The following is a 23,597-nucleotide window of genomic DNA, read 5'->3' on the forward strand; positions in this document are numbered from 1 at the left end:
TACAAATATATTTTAGTTTGTCACTTTTAAATCAACATATTTATAGAGATAGGAGACTCTCTAATTAAGAAGGTCAAAGTTCCTATCCTGTCATTCACTGGCTGTGTGATCTCTGTACATATAGGTTTTAAGCCTGCCCAAGCCTCAGTTTATTAAAAAAAATGGCCTTGTGATGTCAGTGAGAGCTGAATAATACACATGTGGAAAGCACTTAGCCAACTATCTGGATCACAGGAGCCAACAGAGGCAATACCTGCTGTCTATTAGGCTGTGCAAGGCATGCTAGGATATAATGTCTGGACTTCGACCTCAGAGTGTGTAGTCTTCTAGAGTGGAGATGACTATCCTTGAAGACATGTTTCAAGCTTGGTGTTGATAAACCCAATTCCTTCTCCTATGGGGGATAGACCACAAAGTGGCTTGCAACTAACTCAGGATGGATTCAGATTCCTTATTAGAAAAGGTTTTCTTATAAGGATGGTCAAGAGTTAGAACCAAGTTAGGTAGTAAAATGTTTAAATCTGGAGCATTATCAAAGCAGAGGATATTTTACTTTGTTGCAAGGTTAATGTTGAGTAGCTGGTACAAACCCAATATTGGTTGGATAGATTTGTTGTAGATAAATGGATGGATGGATGAATTATTCTAATTTCTTAATCACTGAGCCTTACGTGAAGAGAATAAATGAACTGAATGACTCTGAAAATTCACCCTTAGTGATTTTTCCACACTTCCATGCCCAAACTGTGTAGCATATCACCAATTCTAGATTGATAATGATTTTATAAGAACATAGATATTTATGACCTTTATGTTTCATCTGCAGGCTAAACCCATCACGTCTGCATTAATGACATATGTTGTGAGTGCAAGCATCTCAAATAAATCCATTCAAAACTTGGCTGATCCAGTGATTATCATTCTGAAGCATATTCAAGGAAACTGGGTAATATATCTACTTTCATCTGAGAACCAAGCAGGACGCCTCTGTGGTTTTCTTGTTGAAAAAAAATGGCCAACTAGCATTCAATTTTAAGACTTCATGATGATTTTCTGACTCCAGGTAGCAGAAGTATGTTATAACTGGGTATTGCTAGAAACAATGCTGTATCCTCAAGGGGTCCTGAATAGTGGACATTCTAGCAAAACCGGAAGAAGAATAAGCAGACCTCTTGGTTGTAATAGTAAAATCCATCTAATTTCATTCATTTTTTGAGTGAGATAAATGACAACTTCATTGAAAATGACATTTGTATTCTTTGGTTTTCCATGAAGAACATTAAAACATGTATTAATTATCAAAGGATTAAAATGATAATCATATGGAATAACATAAGGCATATATTACTAAATGATCAAATTCAGTCTTAGTAAAAGAATGAGTGACTGTTTCATTCTTTGATGTTAATATGTGTCCAGTGAGAGGCTTTAATAGCTTCCTTCATTCCCTATCTGAGACCATATGGTCTAACATATTTTCCACTAGTCTTAAAGAGGGGAGAAGGGAGAGTGGGAGAGGGAATTTAAAAACCAGATTGAAAATAAAACATGTTAGGTGGGTAAGATCTCTCAATTTTGACTGTAACTATGACTCACAGATCATTCCTGGGAATTAGTTATTCCTTACTTCCAGTCTCTCAGAGATTGTAGGAGCTAGGGAAATTTTAGGAATCTTCAGCAGGCTTAGTGAGGAGGCAACTCAACCATGTGTTCATAAAGGATGGTCACAGCTGTGAGTCCCCAATTCCAAAGGCTCATAAAAAACACCTACTGTACATCAATCTCTCACTGATTCTCTACAGCTTCTCCCTGGGCCTTGCACCAATTGGCAGATCCCAATGTTACTAGATGACACATGCTACGTTGTCATGCAGTGACATGCTGTTTTCTTACTTCTAAGCCGAGAGCTAGGTCGAGTTAGACTTAAAACCAAGCCATAAATGATCTCTCTCTCTCTCTCTCTCTCTCTCTCTCTCTTTCTCTCTCTGCTTACATGTGTGTACACTTGTGTCTCCACTGACTAAAAACCTTGAAAACACTTCTGTGTATTATTTCTGTGCAGTAACCCTTACAAAGAAAGCTATTTAGCTGTAATTCTCATTTTTGCAGAAGTATGATCAAGTTCACTGTGCCTTTTGGGATTTTGACACTAACAGTAAGTATTTATAGAGGAAGACTTTGACCTGTTTGGTGGTTGAGGGAGAGGGTTTGTTGGATAGCTGTTGTGTAATCAGACAGCACAGAGCACTCTGCATGACCAAGATACTCTATATGATTTTTAGGGCATGAAATTTAAGAAAATTCATTTTTACAAGACATCTATTATAGAAATTATAAAAATAACCCAACTTATGGGTAAGCAAGATTGGGGAAAATGCAATTAAGAAGGTCCAGTGTCGAATAACTGTGAACTATTTGAAGAGGGCTGAGGAGTGATCACCTGGCTCTTTAGGTGTATTTTCTTACAATGATCATCACTATTTACTTTCTCTCCCTCTTTTATAATGTTGGGTGAGTCCTTGGGTAGGCCCTATGCTCTCTAAGGGACCCAATCTTTTAATTATCCCATTGGGGAGATGAGACTTCTTTGTTAATACTGAAAAGCCCTTCTTGCTTGGATAAGTGCATCTATGAAGGTACTGGGTGTGGTTACTGCTGACTGGGTTTCTCTCAGGTTTTCTACCTCCATTGGAGTCTGTAGGGTTAATACCAAATCTCAGAGAATTCTCCCACACAACCAGTCTCTCCTAGGAATGACATGGCTGGTGGTGAGAAACGTTCTTCTACCTAGGGAGCTCTGCTTGGGTACTTTTCCCATCTAGAAATCTGAGTGAAAAGAGACATTCTCTTTCTATTTAGCTCCTCAGGGAACAGAACACTACCTCTTTCTGACAAGCAGAAACAACATGTCGTCCCTTGGCTCCCCCCAAGTCTGTCATTAAAATGGTCCTATAAAGTGACAAGCTCTGTCCTCCCCAGCTTCAATGAGTTGATCCCATTCGCAGGAGACCCTATGCCCCTGGCTCTCTATGCTGCTCACACCTGGATACCTGTCCTGAGATAAGTCTTTTGGTGCACTACCACCCTAAACAAGCTCTAGAAGCCAAGATCTACAGGGCTCTAATGGGCTGAAAGGATCTCTAGACCATGATCATGTGAGCCCATTTAGTTTCTGGGTACAACTGGCTGTTTCTAATATAAATACCTGAGTTGGCTAAGTGGCAGCCTATGTTCCAAAGGTCTAGATCCTTCGGAAACTTCTAGATCTGTCTATTTATTTTATTGGCTACTTACATAACACGTCACTCCAGCATGGTGGCAGGAACAGTTGCTGATGATTAGAATCTACTTTAATCTGCAGAGGTGCGATACAGAAACAGAAGTGAGTGACAATGAAGTTAGACTATTTACAAAGCCCCACCACCATCCTGCCTCCGTGACACACACGTCAATTTGGCCTATTAAATGTAATTTAATTTTGCTGTTCAATTGTATCTCTATCTTGCTGTCTTAACAAACAATGCTAATTATAACACACGTTCGGATGGTTCATGTAATGAAAAATTAAACATTTCTGAGAAAAGTGAAATTGCTTTGAAATTCCCTTCTGTCCCCCACAGATGGGCTAGGTGGATGGAATTCATCAGGCTGTAAAGTAAAGGAAACCAATGTAAATTACACAATCTGTCAGTGTAACCACCTCACCCACTTTGGAGTTTTAATGGTGAGTTGTCTCTTTATCACTCTTGGATGGAATTTTGACAACTTTTAGTAGGTTCAAGCTATTAATGTACATGTAAACTAAATAATGGAAAATGGAATACAAGCATAAAAAATGGCTCTCCTCCCATTGTGTTTACTAAAATAGAGAAAATTGAAACAGATGTTCAGTTTTCTCTTTATAAAATTAAGGTCCACTCCTCTCATTCTAAGTGACAACTGAGAAGCTCTGTACAACATACAGTGTCAGTGTGTACCCCAGGTTGGTCTGGACCTCATGATCTTCCTGGCATAACCTTCCAAGTACTGGGTGAATAGGGATGCCCATCCACACCTGACTTGAGTATGTTTTATATTCCCTTTGAAATTTTTATTCAACATATTAAAAGCCAAATTGTGAAAATTTTGTTTGGATCACTCCCAACTGGCTAGAGCTTTACAAGGGGCATCAAAAGCCTCAGGCTCATGTTCTAGCTCTATCCAGCAATTACCTTTGCAGTTTGCTTTGGGGTGTCTTACTTGCTTGGAACTTAGATCTTTCTTCTGAGGTTTGAATGATAGAAGGGAGAGTTTCTCTTATCTCAACACGACTGATATTTAGAACACATAGTTCTATGGTGGGGAAAATAGTTCTGTGCATTATAAGATGGTCAGTAGCATCTCAGGCCTCTACCTAGCTAATGTCACTAGCACCTTCCTCAGTTGTGACAACCAAAAAATATCTTTAGGTGCTGGTAAATGTCCCAGCAGGAGGTTCAGATTCCTTCTAATTGAGACTTCCCAGAATAGATTAGTACTTCCTAGCTTTTATAAAAATGTCCTAACTTCTTGTGAGGCATAGAACCATAAGCGTCTAATGAAAGCTGTGGACTTTCTTCCCGAACCAGGGCACTTATATATTCAAATAATTTTGCATGTCATTGCAGATCTTTGGTGGTCTTCAGATTAAGACCTGACTGGACTATTAGGTACACACACACACAAAAGAAAAAAACAGTTTACCTCTTAATTTTATAAAAGTTATTAAAGGTCTAAGGAAAAGGAACATCTTTTTTTTTTTTAATGTTCTGTGTAGTATTTTGGGGACACTCAGTTCAGGTAATGATTCACTTTGCATCCCAAATTCAAATCCATTAGCTTGGTTATATTTTCAAGTGCTGAACATGTTAATGACAATGAAACCAAGGACTAAATGTTCTTTCAGTGTTGTTGATGGCTTTCCATACTTTGTACACAGCAGGCTGTACTAGGCCTGGTCAAACTGTATGTGGTCTTCTCATGTATCCACTCACATCATCTGACTATATAAGAGCATAACAGAGTTGCTATATGTCCTGGGAATCACCTGTTTGTGAGCACCAGAAGCATTTTACTTGAAACTTGTTCTGGTAAATGTGTAAAGCACTACAATATTGTAATTCTAGGATTTGTCCAGATCTACAGTGGATGCAGTGAATGAACGGATATTAGTGATTATAACATATACAGGATGTGGGATCTCCTCCATTTTCCTGGGGATTGCAATGGTGACATACATAGCTTTCCAGTAAGTTTATACAACTTAGCTCTGAGTAACATTAATTTGATCTGATGGATGTGTTGTCATTGAGAACTTGTGAAATTCATGAACATAATACAACAGAAAGAGCTTACATCATCAGGTTATGAAGTGGGCAAAATAAAAGTAAAGCAAACTTGTGGTGGGTATTGTGTTCCCTGAAATATTGTGTGTTCCCCGAAATAAACATATCTGGGGTCAGAGAACAGACAGCCACTAGAACAAAGCCAAAATTGGTGGCTAGAAAATGGGAAGAGTAAGCTATAGCAGAAGTTGGGCGGTGGTGGTGCACACCTTTAATCCCAGCACTTGGGAGGCAGAGCCAGGTGGATCTCTGAGTTCAAGACCACTTTAGAAACAGCTAAGCATGGTGACCCATGCCTTTAATCCCAGAAACACAGCCTTTAATTCCGGGGAGTGGGGGCAGAAAGAAAAAGGTATATAAGGCGTGAGGACCGGGAACTAAAGAGGAAAAAGCATGTAGTTAGTTTAAGCTTTGGAGCAACACAGTTCAGCTGAGATTCTTGTGGAGGAGGACTCAGAAGCTTCCAGCCTGAGGAAACAGGATCAGCTGAGGAACTAGCAAGGTGAGATAGCTGTGGCTTGTTCTGCTTCTCTGATCTTCCAGCATTCACCCCAATAACTGGCCTCGGGTTTGACTTCATTAATAAGATCGCTTTAAGATTCTTGCTACACAAACTAACGGTTACTGGAGCATTTTAAAAGTGAGAGATTTGTGATCAGGAGTAAAATCTCTCTTCCCTGATACAAGGACAGCGATCATAAAAGGAAAAGTCCAACGTTTCATTAGAAACAAGAACCCTTTCATCAGAGGAATAAAAATTAAGATGGTGAAGGGCAACCAGAAATTGGGAGATGATATTTGGATATTTTCCGTGTGTGTGTGTGTGTGTGTGTGTGTGTGTGTGTGTGTGTGTGTGTACGCAAATTAAAAAACAAGACAGAAAATTGAAAAGTGGACAAAAGAATTGAATGAATACTTCACAGCAAAAGTTGCCCATGGGCAGCCCTAATTGGTATCCAAATGATAAGTATATGATCATATATTAAGTTTCTCAACATCTTTACTCATCACAAAAATGCTAATTAAAGTCATAATTATTTTAAAAACTGACCTTGAGTTGACAGGGAGATGCACTGGGGGAGTGTGGGAGGAGTGGGAGGGGGAAATGGAGGTAGATATGATATTTCGTTACAGAGCTGTATGCAATTCTCAAGAATAAAAAAAATTAAACAGGCCAAAACATTTCATTTTATTATCAATAAAACCCAGCCAACCAACCAAACAACTAAACAACAACAACAACAAAATCTAAACCCCACAGTTACACGCCCAGGCACCCACCAGAATGACAAATTTTTAAAGTATCAACAGTAGAATGTGTTCACAAGAAGATGAAGCCACTATAACTCCCATGGATTGCAACAACCATTTATTACCCAGAGCCTCCTCATAGAGGGCTGGGGTCTTATGAACCCCTAATGCACAACTCCTTTTGTTTTACTCTCCAAATAGGATGTAGTAGTACTTCACCTGGAGGAGAGACACTGCCTGGCCTAACATTTGTTTTTTTGTTTTAAAGCAAACTTCGAAAAGATTATCCTTCCAAAATCCTGATCAACCTATGCACAGCGTTGCTGATGCTCAACCTAGCATTTCTGGTTAATTCCTGGATGGCATCATTTCAGCAAGTGGGACTCTGCATCACAGCTGCCGTGGCACTTCATTACTTTCTGCTGGTGTCTTTGACTTGGATGGGCCTGGAGGCCGTCCACATGTACTTTGCGTTAGTCAAAGTCTTCAATACATATATTCCAAATTATATCCTGAAATTCTGTCTAGCTGGTTGGGGTGAGTATTCTGCCATTGTGCTTGATGTCTCTTTTTAAATACTGTCTTTAAAAAAAAATAGCTCCACCTTATTCTATTTTTCTTTTTTTTCCTTCCTTCCCTCCTTCCTTCCCTCTCTTCTTCCTTCCTTCCTCTCTTCTTTCTTTCTTTCTTTTTTTTTGAGACAGGCTTTCTCTGTGTAGCTTTGCGCCTTTCCTTCTCTCTGTCTCTCTCTCTCTCTCTCTGTCTCTCTCTCTCTCTCTCTCTCTCTCTCTTTCTTTCCTCCTCCTTTTTCTTCTTTTAGACAATATGAAACTGGGTAATTTACAAAGAGAGATATTCTAAGTTCCAGAGGATGGAAAGTAAAAGGTCAAAGGCAGAACTTATCTTTTTATAAAGGACCCAGTACTGAAAAAAATGTGAACTAATTTGTTGCAATAAACCACTAATCTATTCCTGAAGGCAGGCCCTTAACCAACTATTGAAGATTTCATTTCTCAATACTGAGGCAACAAGAATCAAGTTTTCACCATATGAACTTCGGAGGACCTGTTCAAAGTACAGCAGACACCATTTGGCGTGCTATTTTTGACCCATCTCTTACTAGTGTAGTTTAGGAATTAAGGATTGCATCACTGGAGTTTGGATGTGCATCTCTTTTCCTGCTTATGTGGTTCTATACATTCAACTTTAAAACTTTAAAGAGTTTGTACACAAATGTTTATTGAACACCCACTAATGTGGTGTACTAAAGGCTAGATCCATAATGACAACCTTGTGAGATTTTAGCCTTCCCATTATAGAAGTATCAACAATACTTACTGATGTAATAGTTAGTGGTCAGCTCTCAATTATAGGTGCCAGCTGATATTCTAAGTGCTTTTTGTGCCCATGTAGTCTTCACTGCATCTGTGTAGAATGGATTCCATTATTATTCTCACTGAAGATATGAGGGGAAAGGGTTGTACTTACTAAATCATACACCTAACAGATGAACCAGGCAGCCTCTCTCTGAAGTTTGAACTTTTAATACTGATGATTATGGTGGTATTGTGTTCCCCAGAATAAACTTATTTGGGGTCAGAGAACAAGACAGCCACAATATTAAACATGAGGATAGGCGGTGATAGCACAAGCCTTTAATCCCAGCACTCGGGAGGCAGAACCAGGCAGATCTTTGTGAGTTCAAGACCACATTGGAAACAGCCAGGCAGGGTGACATATGCCAAATCCCAGAAATCCAGCCTTTAATCCCAGGGAGTAACAGCAGAAAGTAGAAAGATATATAAGACGTGAAAACCAGGCACCAGAGCTAGTTAAGCATTTGGCTAGTTAAGCATTTGGCTGGTTAAGCTTTTAGGCTTTGGAGCAACACAGTTCAGCTGAGAGCCATTTGGATGAGGACTCAGAAGCTTGCAGTCTGAGGAAACAAGACCAGCTGAGGAACTGGTGAGGTGAGGTAGCTGTGGCTTGTTCTGCTTCTCTGATCTTCCAGCATTCACCCTAATAACTGGCCTCAGGTTTGGTTTTATTAATAAGACTCTTTAAGATTCCTGCTACAGATGGTCTTGCCATATTGCTTAAGACTTCAGATTGATAACATTGTGTCTAGACAGCCATGATTGGACCCTTACCACCCCTTGTGACGGTCAAAACCACTGTTTTCCTTGGGAGAAGCCAGGAATGGAACTCAGCACGGATGCATCCTTCTTTCTCTCCTAACCAGTCATTGTCAGATCCACTCATAGATCTTTCCTCCTTCCTTTACTCCATGCCGTACGTGGTGAGAGTTCCTACAGCTTGTTTCTTGTCTCTTGAGGCATCTCATTTTATACTATTCCCTAAGATACAGGGGAAGGCAGAAAAGGCTAAAAATTGTACTCAAAGGCAGGAGAATCTTAAAAAGTGTGAAGTATAATCACAAGCCCAGGGTGAGCCAAGGCCAAGGTCTGGCTGACTAACCAGTTGAGAAAGATGCACTTAGATCCTGTGATTGACACAGTGAACAAGGGAGTAGCTAAAACTGTAGACCCCTACTCCTCACCCCAGGCTCTGAAAAGAATAAAACCAAAGAGAAAGGGGACAGATGACACTGGACAAGTGGTAGGATTCTCCATGATCGAGGGGTCAGTTCTAAATGGGAGCTGTGTGCTTGTAGACTCTACAGCTCCATTTTAGGTGGGGCAGGGTATAAAGATCCACACCTCTGAAGACCCTGGAGGTGATAAGAATGTGTCTGTGACAACTTCCCAGAGGAAAGAGGGAAAATAGGGGATATCACCCCCAAGGCTCTTGTCTTCTCCCATTGGTGAAGGCCCTTAATACATTCTGTCAAAATTGAGATAAACCGAGATGCAAGCCTTTGCAGGCATGGCTTATGTAGATGCACACAAGGTCATGGGAGAGGGGTACTTGTAAGCCACTGCAGGGAGTTTGGAAGCATTATAAAATCAACTGGAAGACAAATACTAGGGTCTCTGTGGATTTCACAGTTGGTCTTCCTAAGCCAAATCAATCTGTTATGAAGGTGTATGCCTGTAGATGTAACCGTCTTGTTAAATAAGAGACACAGAGCCAATTGCAGAGTTAAAAGCCAAGAGGTTAGAGCAATAGTTAAGAGTTTAAAACATTTTCTTACCCTTCACTGCACATGCCTTTAAATTTCTGTCCAAGAAAGTAGATTTACCCACATTTTATAAAAACTGACAACCGAGTATGGTACCTCACACCTGCCATCCCAGATTCAAAGCTATCCTAGGCTACATACTGAACTCTAATTCGGCTGGGCCTCCAGCATGATATTTTGTCTCAGAAATCCAAACCCTGAACAAACAAAAACCAACAGAACAAGTAATAGGATATTTGAAAGATTTTTAAAATATATTTATTTATTTTATCTGTAGGTACATGGAGGTCAGGTGAGAGTTGGAGGGAATTTATTCTCTCCTTCCACCACGTGGGTCCTCAGGATCCAACTCAGGCTTGGAAGTGAGTGCCTTCATCTGATGAGCTCTCTTGCCAGTCCCAGTAGGGATAATTTTTTAAAAAAATTATGAACATGCAAACTTGAATACTTCCACATAATTTAATCATAAATATGAGACCTCCTTTCAGACCTGTCTTACAGCTTCTGGGGATATTTTTTTAAGCTAGCATAGAAAGTAATGGGCCTTGTTATGGTATTTTCATACTACATGCATTATACTTTATTATTAGTCATCTTCCTCTCCCTCCAGTAGTCCCCTCCCATCCTCCCTGCTCTCCTCTTGCTGGTCCTCTTTTTCCCACCAATAGACCCCTTTCTTCTTTCACATCTGTGAAAAAGTATGTGCAGGAGGGTAGGCCCTGTGCCAGGTGTGGGCTAGCCGAATTGGAAAGGATTAATCTGTTTATCATAGTTGGGGCAATGGAGGATTTTTCAAGATGCTTGCCACTGTGAGGAATGGAATAGCTTTGCAGAGTATTTTACACCCCCCCTACAGGGTGTGTGGGTGTATGTGCTCCCGTTAGGAGAAATGCAAGCTTAGAAATAAAAAAAAAATCAGTTCAGTTTTGCAACTGTACATGAAATTGAATTTGTATAGCCTATGCACATACTCCCATCACGTTTGACCATTTTAACTGAGCTGATTACTTTATTATAGTGTGGCTGAATTGAGCGGCTGTTAACTGGTCGATCTAGTCAAAATGTCAAAGTAGTAACGAGTGTGGAAACGGCTTGCCTGTCAAAAAAGTAATGAAGGCTGCAGCTGATGTCTGTGCCCTTCCTCTAAGGTGACCTAGACAAAGACATAGTGGGAACAAAGGGGTAGAATTGAAAAGCAGGAAAAAAATGGTGGCCCATCATCTGAGAAGAAATGCATGGTGTAGACTTGTATTCTAGTGAACTAGATGCTTCTATTGCCAAACTGATTTTTTTTTTGGCACTTGAGCCTTTTTACTAAGTAGTAAATGCCACTTTGGAGCCACTGGCATACTGCTTAGTTTAGTAGATTAGAAAACTCATAGAAAAGTTTAATGGAAGAATTCATAAACATTTTACAAACAATGGTATTTTGATGTCCATACATCTGTGGCTCATTTAAGCAGTGTCTTAATGTGTCAGCCCCCACAGCTGTTTGATTAGGATCCTTCCCCTCAGAATTGACCAGGTTCTTTTGCCTTGTTTGCCCACTCTAGGAATCCCAGCAATCACAGTGGCCATTATACTCAGCGTAAGAAAAGACCTGTATGGAACTCTGAGGCCAACAACTCTGTTGTAAGTACCAATGTCTCTTGCTCTCAGGCAGTAGGTACTCTAGGCATGGTGGGATGCTCCTGGTCAGGGACTTAGTCTTAGCACTGTCCTCATGGAGAATTCACTATCAGCCTTTTTGATAGATAGAACACCGCTATGCTCACTTGTGGAATGGGAAGGTGTTTGGATTCTGTATGATCATGGCCAAATCATCTTGCCTTTTAGACACATTTCTTCTGGAAAATGGGGCTAATGTAATTTGCTCTCAGTGTCAAGTTAAAATGACATTGCTCATACAAAGTTCTTGACCTATTGCTTGATCCGTACCAAATGCTATGGAACTGCCAGTCCTTTTTGGTTGCAAAATCTCACAGACCACACGAAAGATTTAGTGGCTAGTCTAAGGAAATACTGAGATGAGTTAGAAAACATGTTTTGTCTTTTAGCAACAAAGGTCTTCCCAGAAGGAGACTGAAAAATCTTCCCATTGTAAACTGACAGATTTATTGTCCTCTGTTTTTTTTTTTGTTTTCTCTCTCTGTTTTAAAAATTTGATATAAGCCCATCTCTTTGACTCTCAACTACAGTCACAAGAATAGCCTTTTATTCCACTCCATCTCTTTGGAGCCGTGTTTGGACCTACACAACCCTTCAGGCTGCACAATCTTTTTATTTAATTTCCCCATATTTTGAGGCTTCTCAAAATCACAGCCACTATAGATTTCTTGTCCCATTGTGCTGGGATCAAGTGTAGGAGGTCCTGTATCTAGCACTCCTCTGTCTTTCATATTGAGATGGCAGTTGCCGAGGGTCAACATTACATTGCCCTCTGCAGCAGATGCTTTCTAATTAAAATTCCTACTTCTCCCTTATTTCCCTCTCTTTTCTTTCCCCTTCCTTGTCTCCAGCTCTGTCCTCCCTCTTTGCCTGTTTCGTGACTTAAAAGGTCTCCAGTATCTGTCTTGTAGTGATTCTTCTTCAAAGATCAAAAGGAAAAACAAAACCAGAACAAAATCAACTCTGCACTCCCCACCCCCAAAGAGCCTTTTCATATGTGATTTGTTAGTAAGAGGCAGATGGCTCTAAGAGTTTTGTTTTGTAAATAATTATATTTTGAAAGGTAATTCGCCACAGGGTACAAAATACAGATTGTACAAAAGGGTAGAGGCTGAAAACTAAGACTCTTCCCAACCCCAGCTATGAAGTTTGTCTCCTTTCAGGTAACTGCTATCACCAATAGTCAAACATGTGGCCATTTCCTTGCACACAATTTTTGGCTTGTTTCTTTTATTTTTTTAAGTTTTTTTATTATCACTTTTTATGTTTGGGATTGTGTCTTGCTATATAGCCCAGGATGTCCTAGAACTTGGTGTGTAGGTCAGGCTGACTACAAATTCAGCAGTGCTCCTGCCTCAGCCTCCCAAATTGCTGTTATTACAAGCCTGAGCCACGACATCCAGACAGTTATTTTATTTTTGACACATTATTGTATTTATTTGTGGAGCACAGCAAGAGCATTTGAATACAGATTTATATCATATCATAGTCAAATCAAGATAATGAACATATCCATTATCTCAAATATTTACTATTGGTTTGGGTGCCAACATTCAAATTCCTTTCTTCTCAGTCATCTGAAATATACCACACAGTATTGTTTACTATAGTCTTCACACTGTGCACTAGAACACAGGGGCATACCCCTCCTATCTGCTGGGGCTTTGTGCCTTTCCTCCTCCTCTCCCTAGGCTCTGATGACTGCTAATCTGCTCTCCCATTCTATGTGATCAACTTTAACAATTCTTTTAGATCTATTTATTTTATGTATGTGAGTGTTCCACCGTGAACTATGCTCATTTTGGTGCACAGGGAGTCAGAAAAGACATGTAATTTCCTAGAGTTTGAGTTTTAGATGGTTCTTAACCACTGTGTGTGTGCTAGGAATCAAGCCCAGGTCCTCTCCAAGAGCAACAAGTGCTTTTAACTTGAACCATCTTTCCAGCCCCATGATCCACTTTTTGTGTGAGTGACCTCTCACACACTTTATGTGTATTTTGTTTTGTACACTGATATTTTCACTTGGAGATGATTCTGTATCCTGAAATACAGTGCTGACACATCTTGAGAGTTTTCTGTAGTTTTGTTTGAGGCTGCAGAGGATAGAATGAAAATCCTAAATACAAGACTGTATTAGGGAAATAAAATGTTTTCCCCCTCACCCTCCTAAATCACAAATACACACACACACACACACACACACACACACACACACACACACACACACACACTGACATGTGCCAGTATGGACAACATGTCCCAAAGGAATTTTTTTACATTCAAAAAGAGATTCCAGCTAATTAGACACACAGTTGACTTAGTTAAGCTTGTCTGCCTTTAAAACTCAGACGCAATGCATCTCCTAGTTAGAATTGTCGTTCAATGAAGCATCTGCTCACAGGAACCACTATACATTTCTTCTTTAATGGAAACTGTAGAACCATTAAACTCTCCAGTAGCCACTGCTGCCTTTTGTGGTCCAAATGCATCATATTTTAAATCAGTGCCCCGAGAGCTGTCTTCTTTTTGTTGCATTTTCATTAACTCTGATCATCTCATCATTGTTTGATACAGCATTCAGGAATATTCTTGCTTGCTCCTGTCCTTTTATTATGATATTTATCATGCAAAGCCGAATTCATCTTGCAAGTAAAAGCTCTGGTTTAAGGTGTGTGCAGGGTGGGGAGGAGAGCTCTTTTGGGGGAAAATACATAATTTGTTTTTCTCTTGTTGAAGAAGAAAATAATTTCTCAGAGAAATTTACTGAGGTTTCTGTATATGTGCCCTGTAGGAGTCTAGCCTGCATTGGAAGGTACCCAAAAGTAGGGCTCAGGAGAATGGGATTTAAGTCCAGCTCTGCCTCCAGGGGCTGTGAGTGAACACCATTGTCTTGCTTCATGTCTCTAGGTCTAGATGTCCTAAGAACCACTGAAAGCGACCAGGAGACCGTAGAGTACCCAGAAAGTAGTAGTATGTGTTTATGCCTCACAAGAGTCTTCTCTTCCTTCTTCCATACAGTTGTTGGATTAAAGATGATCGCATCTTTTACATCTCGGTGGTGGCTTATTTTTGCCTCGTATTTCTCACAAATCTCTCCATGTTCTGTACTGTTCTCATTCAATTGACTTCAGTGAAATCCCAAAGCCAGAAGACCCGGAAGAAGATGATCCTGAATGACCTCAAAGGCACAATCAGCCTGACATTCTTACTTGGCCTCACTTGGGGGTTTGCCTTTTTTGCCTGGGGACCCCTGAGGATCTTTTTCATGTATCTTTTTGCCATTTGTAATACTTTGCAAGGTAACTGTTGCTTGTTGGCCCTATTCATGGCTAGCTAGAAAGCTTTGTTGTTTTGGAAAATCATTCCACCAGTCAGAATTTAAAGGAGGAAAAAAATATTTACTTCAGGAGTTCCCTGCTTCCAACAGGTCAACAAGTGGTCTTTGGAAATACTACTTAGATGTTACCCTTCATTGAGTGAATCCGCAGCTCGCTTTCTCTTACTCAGGGGTCGGGGGAGGATTAACTAAGCTAGCACAATACTTTCTAGTTGGTAATGTCTGCATCAAATACTGACTGGCAAGGTTTCATCTCATCAAATCAACACACTGTTTGTTGATATACAGATTCACACTTGTGTTTAAATTTTGAAGTGTATGGTCTAGTTGAATATACCAATTACTAGATAGTAGAGACATTAAACTTATAACTCTGCAGGCTTCAATTGAATCATATATCTTAATATCCTCAGGCTAGAAAGTTGCAGAGTTCCACAGAAATGAAGCTAAAATGCAGTCTAGGACCCAAGTTCTGATTAGAATATGTGAAAAAATATAAACCATGCTGTTTGTGTTCTCTCTCTCTCTCTCTCTCTCTCTCTCTCTCTCTCTCTCTCCAATATGTGCATGTGGGGGTTCATGGGCACAGTTATAGGCTGATCTCTTTTAGCACTCGTTCCTTATTCCTTTGGAACCTGAAGCTAGGCTGTCAGCCAGAAAACTCCAGCAATCCCCCCCACTTCCACCCTGCATAACACAGAGGTTGCAGGTGTATGTGCCATTCTAGCTTTTAATATGAGTGCTAAGGATTTGAAAACAGATCCTCATGCTTATACAGCCAGTACTCTTACGTGCTGAGCTATCTCCCCAGCCCCTTATGTGCCTTTTCATTGCATCTGGCAGAAGAGATGAACTTCTTAGGAACTCTTGATGTATGCTTACTCAGTGCCTTTTGTGGCTGCTGATACTTGATTGTGACTGAGGTAATGGCTCTCTACACTGGAAAAAGCCACCTGGCTCAGACTGAGGTGCTCTGATTGGATATTTTAGCATGTCCCAAGAGCTAACTAAGCTTGGTAGAGAGTGCCTGTAGAAGTGGATTAAGATCCTGTACAGGCAGGCTCCCTTCTCAGCGCTGACTCCAGGATGCTCTCTGGCTAACTGATCTGAGTAGAAATTTGTCCTGAGTATTAAAAGTGGGGTTGAAGGAAAACTAGAAAGCTGGTTAAAAATTGAAAAGGAAGGAGATAATTTTGAAACAGCCAGTGTTCCATCCTTTGGCAGAGGGAAAAATGGTATGTAGAATTTATTTAAGTGTTCTCTTAAAGATGAAAGCCAGAATCTTATAGGACCAATTTGAACAACGGCATGCTGTCTGTCTGTCAGACATACTCTCTGTCAATCAAGTGCTCCTAGTCAATATAGATAGGGCCATTATATAGCAAGGGTGTTTTCAGAACCTTGAGTTTCAAAGTCAAGTTTTACACACACACACACACACACACACACACACACACACACACACTCTGTAATGAGATATTTGAACAAATTAGCAATTTATATGACAAATGGTCAGTTTGCAACCATGACTGAAAGGTGGATGCCCTGTGGGTCAGGTGAGAGAAAAATTTAGCCTATGATGAGCCCTTAGTGAAGGAGAGGGTACACACATAGAAATGCTGATGGCAAAAAAACAAAACAAAACAAAACAAACCACCAAACAAACAAGCTGGCATCTTCCCTCATGGCCATCTTATAGTAAATAAGCAGATCAATGTGCTGTGGGAAAGAAAGGAAAGCTTCCAGGAGAAGAGGGAGAGCTGGCAGGCAGCTCATTGGAATTCACAGAATAACCTTTAAGTATGAGAACTCACAAAACTACATGCGGGAGATCAGGGCAGCAATAGGTGCTCAGTGTCACTGTTGTCTCTTGTTCATGCTGCAGCTAGAGGCTCTGAGGCTGAGGCTGAGGCTGAGGCTGAGGCTTGCTCTCCTCAGGTTGCTGCACTGCTTTCCAGGTGACTGTTGCCCAGAAAGAGAGAGCATGACTGAATTTCATCACTTCACTTGTTTGGTTCTGCATAGTGCTAAGGCCCTTGGGAGAGTTAGTGAGACATGCCTCCAGATTGCCACCTCCCACCAGGAATCAGGGAGTCTCAGGGCTGGGACCAGGGAACCAGGATCTTGCCAATATAACCCTGCATCAAGTGACAGAAAATCACTTGACTCTTCCTGCAACTTTCCAGGGACTGAAAGCTCACCATTCCATGAAGCAGAGCGTTTAGCTTCTGATCCCCTCTGACTCTTATCCTAGTCTTCTTCCTTGGATGAGTGCAATGGTTAAGACCTTGGGCTCTATAGTCAGACAGCCCCTGCTCAGTGCTCATGTTGCCAACTCAAGGCAAGCTCTGTGACCTAGGCAAGCTTTGTTAAACATCATGGAGTCCAAAGCCTCTCACCTCTAATCATGAGGATAAAAACACAATGCCTGCCTGCCACAGTGTCACTGCTTAGTAAACACTAGCTGTTGATTTGTTAGCACATGACTATTCTGGGGCCTCCTCCCATCACCTCTAGTTCCGACCTGGCAATCATACAGAACAAGCATAATTTATCTTTATGACAGCCCTATCAGATCTGTGACTAATGCTATCACTTTTCCTCACCCTGTATTACTTACCCCAAGTATTTCCTTATCTAGATGCAAAATACCAGCCTTTTCTCATGCCCATCATCATGCTAGTTGGCCCTATTTTTGAATACTTCTGTTTGTCAGCATCCTTTAAAACAAAGCCCTTCCTCTGAACTTAATTGGTGGGAGGTATGGTCAAACTAATGTAAATTTCAGCAGATTATCATTTGCCTCAATCCAAGATCCATGACTTTGTGCTGGACCTCAGGGAACAGACCTGTAATCACAACTACTTTGGAGGATGAGGCAGGAGAATTGCAAGTTCAAGTCCTTTTCTGGGCTACAGAGCAAGGGATTTAAGACCATTCTTGGGACTTAGTGAGACCTTGCTTCAAAATAAAAGGTTAAAAAATGAGGCCTGGGAATATAGTTCAGTGGTAGAGCATTTTCTGTGAATGTATAAGGACCTGTGTTCAATCCCCAGTACTTAACAAAAGAAAGTTTACTTCCACTAAGGTAGTAGTTGATATAAGTTTGAAGTTATTTACCCTTTTGATTTGTGCTCAGTTTGCAATGAGTGCTAGGAATAATTTACCTGTAGGACAATTTTCCGGTGTAGAGAAGCAAGTTGAACCCTTTATAGAGAACAAAGATTTCCAACAGCACTTGTGCCAAAAATTATTTTGAGGTCCAAACAAGTATATTGTTATATTGCTGAGGCTATAGATGACAATGGGAATTTATGTGTCAAAGGCCTAGAAGTTCAAGTCAACAACTGTCTATTGAGCTGCCACACATAGGGCTGGAGGCAAAGGGAAAGGTGATATGAAGATGAAAAGGAGACGGGAGCCAGACCTTCAAAAACTTGACAGCTGGAAGATAAGATGGGCAATATGCAGAGAATTATGTGGCTAAGTGGGGTACATTTTATGAGAGGCAAAGTATTATGGCAGTTCAGAAATGGGAATGGTACTTTCAGGTTGAGGTATCTGCAAGGGCTTTGTGGATAATGATTTGGGGCATGGACCATAAATAAAAATCAGAGTATTGACAAGAATTACTCCTGCCAATTCTACACCCATCTTGAGGAAATCCAATTAGCCCTCCAGGGAATTTTCAGTTAGGATCATCTTAAGTCCTGCTTTCATTTCCCCAGGAGTTATTTTACAAGATGGAGATGAAAAATGTCTCACATTTCCAATTGTGAGCTCCAGCACTTCCCTCACTTGCTGAACAAAGTCAGAGCTGGACACACTTTGCACATGCTTCAGTTATGCCAAAGATCATGTGCTTCAGATATTTATGGGTGTGTAACAATCTACCCCAAATTCAGAAGCTTAACATTATGTATGTTTCTAATCTTACACTATGTCTGAGGGTCAGAAATTCCAGGCCTTGTCCAGGGCTGGAATGTCTGCTTCCTAGAAGACTCAGTCACAAAACTGGGATTTACTATGTAGGCATCTGCATAGGAATGCCAAGATGTCTTCAAGACAAAATGCTTGATGTCTTCAAGAGGGAGTAGATGCAGGAGGATGTCTTTTGTAGCTTAATGAAGTGACACACCACAACTTCTGCCACATGTCATTGGTATGTGAGAGGATGCTGCATGTCAAGGATGTGAATGTCAGTACGTGAAGATGAGGAACATTGAGTGCTCTCTCCAAGTCTGGGTATCCTAGTAGCCTTATGTCTCGTGCTCTAGGATAGATGGCAGACTTTGGGGGAAAACAGTGATTGTGAAGTCTTAATACTGACTTTATGCTATTGCTGCCTTTGGGGAGGTAATAAAAATATTAGGAAGACAGTGCTCCTGAGGTTGATTGGAAGCAGAATTGATGGTGAGAATAAGCCTGAGTCAGTGGATTGGTGCTAACTTGTGAAAGAAGGTGCAAAGACTGATCTTGTTCTCTTGGCTCAGGGTTCCTCATTTTTGTGTTTTACTGTGTGATGAAGGAGAGTGTGCGGGAGCAATGGCAAAGGCATCTTCATTGCAGATGGTTTTGGCTAGATAACTTTTCAGGTAAGATGGCAACTTGGGTGAGATCTTAAACCGTACATGTTTTATAAAATTGATTGTATTAATTTGACTCCTAACGAATTCATATGACAAGACTACCAAAATAGAGGCTGCTTCCATGGCATGAAAATGAATTTGTGCTTTTATGCTAAGATGAAGGAAGTCAAGGGAAGACTGTGACTTGGGCCATATTTTAACCTGGTAGTTTAAACACATTTAAACTTAATGTGCTTCAGGAACTGGGTCAGAGGGCCTTCTGGCCAGTAGCCAACAGCAGCTTGATTGGCTGTGAGCAGCAAGGGAATTGAACACATCAGCATTTGTAAGATGCCTCACAAGTGAGCTGCCTGGGTGTCTCTTCTGATGGGGCTCCCTGCCAAATAGGAGATGTAGTAGCCTCTAATGTTGCCTCTCAACATTGGCACTTCCCCTGAGGACATCTTCAGTGTAGGCTAACTGGTGTTCTATTATTAAATGATCTCTTTAATTTTGGCAGCTTGTCTTAGTCTCCATTCAAAGCCCAGGCTGCTTCCTTTAGGGAGGCAACATTTGTGTTTCAGGAGTCTACAAGTGGTACCCAGGGATCTTTTCCACTGGGTATATCAGTGACCTTCAAGTCATTATGCTCTAGGGAAAGCAGACATCCTTGGTAAGTGCATCGGCTTTTCAGTGTATCCACACCACTGTACAAATGTACTCACAATTTTATAGAAAAGCCAACTCAAAGAATGAATAAACATTGAGCATTTGACTTCTTGGACTTCATGTTTTAATAGTATTATTGAAGGCAGTATAATTTCTATACCACAGTATCACCCATTTTAAGTATAGAATTTGATGAATTTTACATTTAACTTTTTTTCTGGTGTCATTTCAGATGGGAACAACAGGTTTGGGATAAATGTTAGGTATAAACAGAAGAAACTGAAGAAAACCCATGAGTCCAAATTATTGACACCATCGCTCAAGTTGACAATAAGCAATTCCACTTTCAAATCTATAGGATCCGTGCCCAGCACTCCTTCAGAAATAAACTTCACAAATGGTAAAGCACAAGGCACTTTGCTTGCATTTGTGTTCCAGAGATACTCAATAGCATGAGACTATATGTTAAGTCTTAGATAATACCTTTTCCTCAAAGCAAGTACATAATAAATATATAATGTAACATAATACTATATTGTATAATATTACATGTGATATGATATATCATATAATTGATATGATACATATTCAGGTAAGCGCTAAATCTAATCTCTCTCTCTCTCTCTCTCTCTCTGTATATATATATATATATATATATATATATATATATATATGTGTGTGTGTGTGTGTGTGTGTGTATGTGTGTGTTTGTGTGTGTGTGTGTGTGCTTTTCTATAGATATATGGAGCTCATTCTGTATATATCTATATTCTATATTCTATGTCTATATTCTGTACCTATAGAATATATATATATTCTATAGATATATTTGGACCCATTCTTAGCTGAGAAAGTATGTATAGACTGATGGGCTGTTAGACTAATGGGACGAGAGGAGACAAAAAGTTTAAAAAGTGTAAATCTTTTTTAATGATTTATTTATTATTATTTTATGTGCATTGGTGTTTTGCCTACATGTAGGTCTGTGTAACGGTGTCAGATCTCCTGGAACTGGAGTTATAGACAGTTGTGAGCTGAGATGTGGGTGCTGGGAATTGAACCCAGGTCATCTCAAAGAAGAAGTCAGTGCTCTTAAGCGCTGAGCCATCTCTCCAGCCCGTCAAAGGGTCTTAAAAATAATTGTCACAGACTATTGAAATCAGAAGAACCCTAGACATAGTCTAGATCAAATTTCTAATCTTATATAAAGGGAATCTTAATCATGGCAAAGAAAAATGCCTATGGGCAATCACTAAGGCCATAGCTACTGCCTCTTACCATTAATACTCCATGAGTTACTACCACAGGAATCTCAGCTTCTTGGTGGAGACAGATATTGACCTGAGGATGGGATATTATAAGGGAAATTACAGGAAAGGGATGGGTCTACATGTTAAGAATGAAAAACCTTCTTGAAATAAAGAAAAATAGTAAAAGTATCAAGAACTTTTGAAAACTGTAAGTAAAAATCTGAATGTAGTAGCACATGCCTATAATTCCAGCCATCAGGAGGCTTATAAGAAAGGTTTCCCAGGTTTGAGACCAGCCTGGACTGCATAATGGGGCCCTATCTCAAAAACCTAAGAAAGAAAGAAGGAAAGAAAGAAAGAAAAGAAAGAAAGAAAGAAAGAAAGAAAGAAAGAAAAAGAAAGAGAGATCCTCAAGGTGATACTGGGATGACTGCATTCTGTTTTACTTGGATCATGATGCAATAGCTTGTGTTTGCTTTTCTTAAAGAGCAAACTAAGCTTCCGCTTCACACATACACAGATTAGCTTGATAGCCTGACTGTGGTCACCCTGTCACTTTCGCAGTGCTGATGGCAGGATTCCCTCTCTCCCTTCTAGATTTTATTACATTGACATCAAAAACTTGTTCTATTTTCCAGGCCTATAACTGATTTAGAAACTGCATGGTATGTTAAAGAGGCTTTGGCTCAAGACCAGGTTGTGTCCTTAACTTTGTGATATGCTTAGAGATGTATTCTTTCTATCCTTCATATGCAGAACTCTACAAGCCAGCTGCAAGTCTGGGTGAGCAGACAAGGCTGCTTGAATCCCACTACATAGTCTTAGTCTCTGTTGTTGTATGGGAAAGTTAGTGTACCCATGGAAACAGTCTTTCACTAGCCACTGATACCCATCACAGTCTGACCAGCTAAATACTATTTATTGCTCTTCTTGGAAGCCCTGGATTGTCATAGCATAAAGAATGCTTGACTTGTGGAATCTTCTTAGTAACTAATAGTTGGGGATGATTGGGAAATGTCAGTTTTGCAAAAAGGTATCCCTACTGTCCCAAGGATATTTTAATTCATTAGCAATAATGTATCCCTAATGTACATTTATTTTTCTGCAGAGGAAACAGTAGCAAATACATGTCAGAAAATCTTAACACTCCCTTATATCAAGCAATAGTCCTGGAGAACCAAGAGGCCTAAGGCCTGTTTCAAAGTGCTCATAGATTGTGACTATAACTCTGCCAGCAGAGCAGGAAAACAGCCACAGGTTCTAAAACTCAAATCTAGATACTGCCATCAAACTTGTGGCAAGCACAACTTCATCTACTAATCACAGTCCTACCAGGGACTTTCAAACTTTCAGAACAGTTCTATCAGATCTGTAGGGAATATATATATCTGTGTTCTCCTTCAGAACTTCTCCAAGCTTTGGTGAAGAATGGTCTCCTCTAGGTTTAAGGTGAAAGTCAGTAATACTAACTTTAATTTACAATGTAGGAAGTGCATAGGTACCTGTTGCCCAGTTGGCGCAGAATGAATTCATCTCCCCTACAATTATGTTAGCAGTATATTTTTCACAACCTTCACTTTTGTACTTATTCACAGCATCATTCTGTGATATTTTCATATGTGTCTTCCTTGTGCAAAATCCTTCATGAGCCTGCCTTAAATGTTCCTTGTTTTCATGCAGGTGACTTTGATGATTGTCCCCATACTTTCTCTTCCTTGGGTTGTGAAGCTGCACCGAGTTTTATAAGAAGAACATTGCCTGCAGAAATCAAAACAAATTCCATGCAGAAACAAAGATCATTTTCAATAAATGTCAGCAGAGATGCTCAACTGATTCCCAGTCCTGGATTGGGGGAAATGTTCAATTTGTGAAGCAAATCTGTCCCTACTTTGTATTCTATAATTGTTTTGGGAGAGGCAGAATGAAATTTTATTTAGTAAATAGTAAGCTTGGAATAATTCTCTTCTTCAATTTTTTTTAAAAATAAAACCTTATTAAATGCTTTGTGCTAGGCAGAAAGAAGACAATGAAGAAAAGATAGTCCTTTTCTTTATTTGTTTTTGTGAGTATGAGTCTGTGCCTATGTGAATGGATCTGTGTCACATGCATACAGGAGCCCTTAGAGAACAGAAAATTGCTTCCAATCCATTGACATTGGAGTTACAGGTGGTTGTAAGCTACCTTGTGGGTGGCTGGTATTGAATCTGGGTCCTTTGCAGGAGCAGTAAATGCTGTTCTTGACTGCTGAGCCACCTCTCCAGCACCAGTGGGTCTTTTTTTTTTTTTTTTCATTTTTAAAGAGGAGCTTGAAGCCCATACATGATACAATAAGGGAGAAATACCCATAAC

At 40.1% G+C, this 23,597-nt stretch overlaps 1 protein-coding gene across 1 annotated transcript in view; it reads left to right on the top strand.

Annotated features, from left to right (window-relative positions):
• The window catches only part of Adgrg4 (adhesion G protein-coupled receptor G4), a 113,524-nt gene extending 90,405 nt beyond the window's left edge, over positions 1-23,119 (top strand). The window contains exons 14-23 of the mRNA XM_036175699.1: positions 827-946; positions 2,110-2,155; positions 3,621-3,724; positions 5,145-5,266; positions 6,883-7,151; positions 11,310-11,388; positions 14,443-14,723; positions 19,255-19,357; positions 20,247-20,398; positions 22,929-23,119. Coding sequence (XP_036031592.1) covers positions 827-946; positions 2,110-2,155; positions 3,621-3,724; positions 5,145-5,266; positions 6,883-7,151; positions 11,310-11,388; positions 14,443-14,723; positions 19,255-19,357; positions 20,247-20,398; positions 22,929-23,119 — 1,467 coding nt within the window. The remainder of the gene's footprint in view (positions 1-826; positions 947-2,109; positions 2,156-3,620; positions 3,725-5,144; positions 5,267-6,882; positions 7,152-11,309; positions 11,389-14,442; positions 14,724-19,254; positions 19,358-20,246; positions 20,399-22,928) is intronic.
• Positions 23,120-23,597: the final 478 nt, after the last annotated feature.

This window comes from Onychomys torridus, chromosome X, assembly GCF_903995425.1.
Source record: "Onychomys torridus chromosome X, mOncTor1.1, whole genome shotgun sequence".
NCBI lineage: Eukaryota > Metazoa > Chordata > Mammalia > Rodentia > Cricetidae > Onychomys > Onychomys torridus.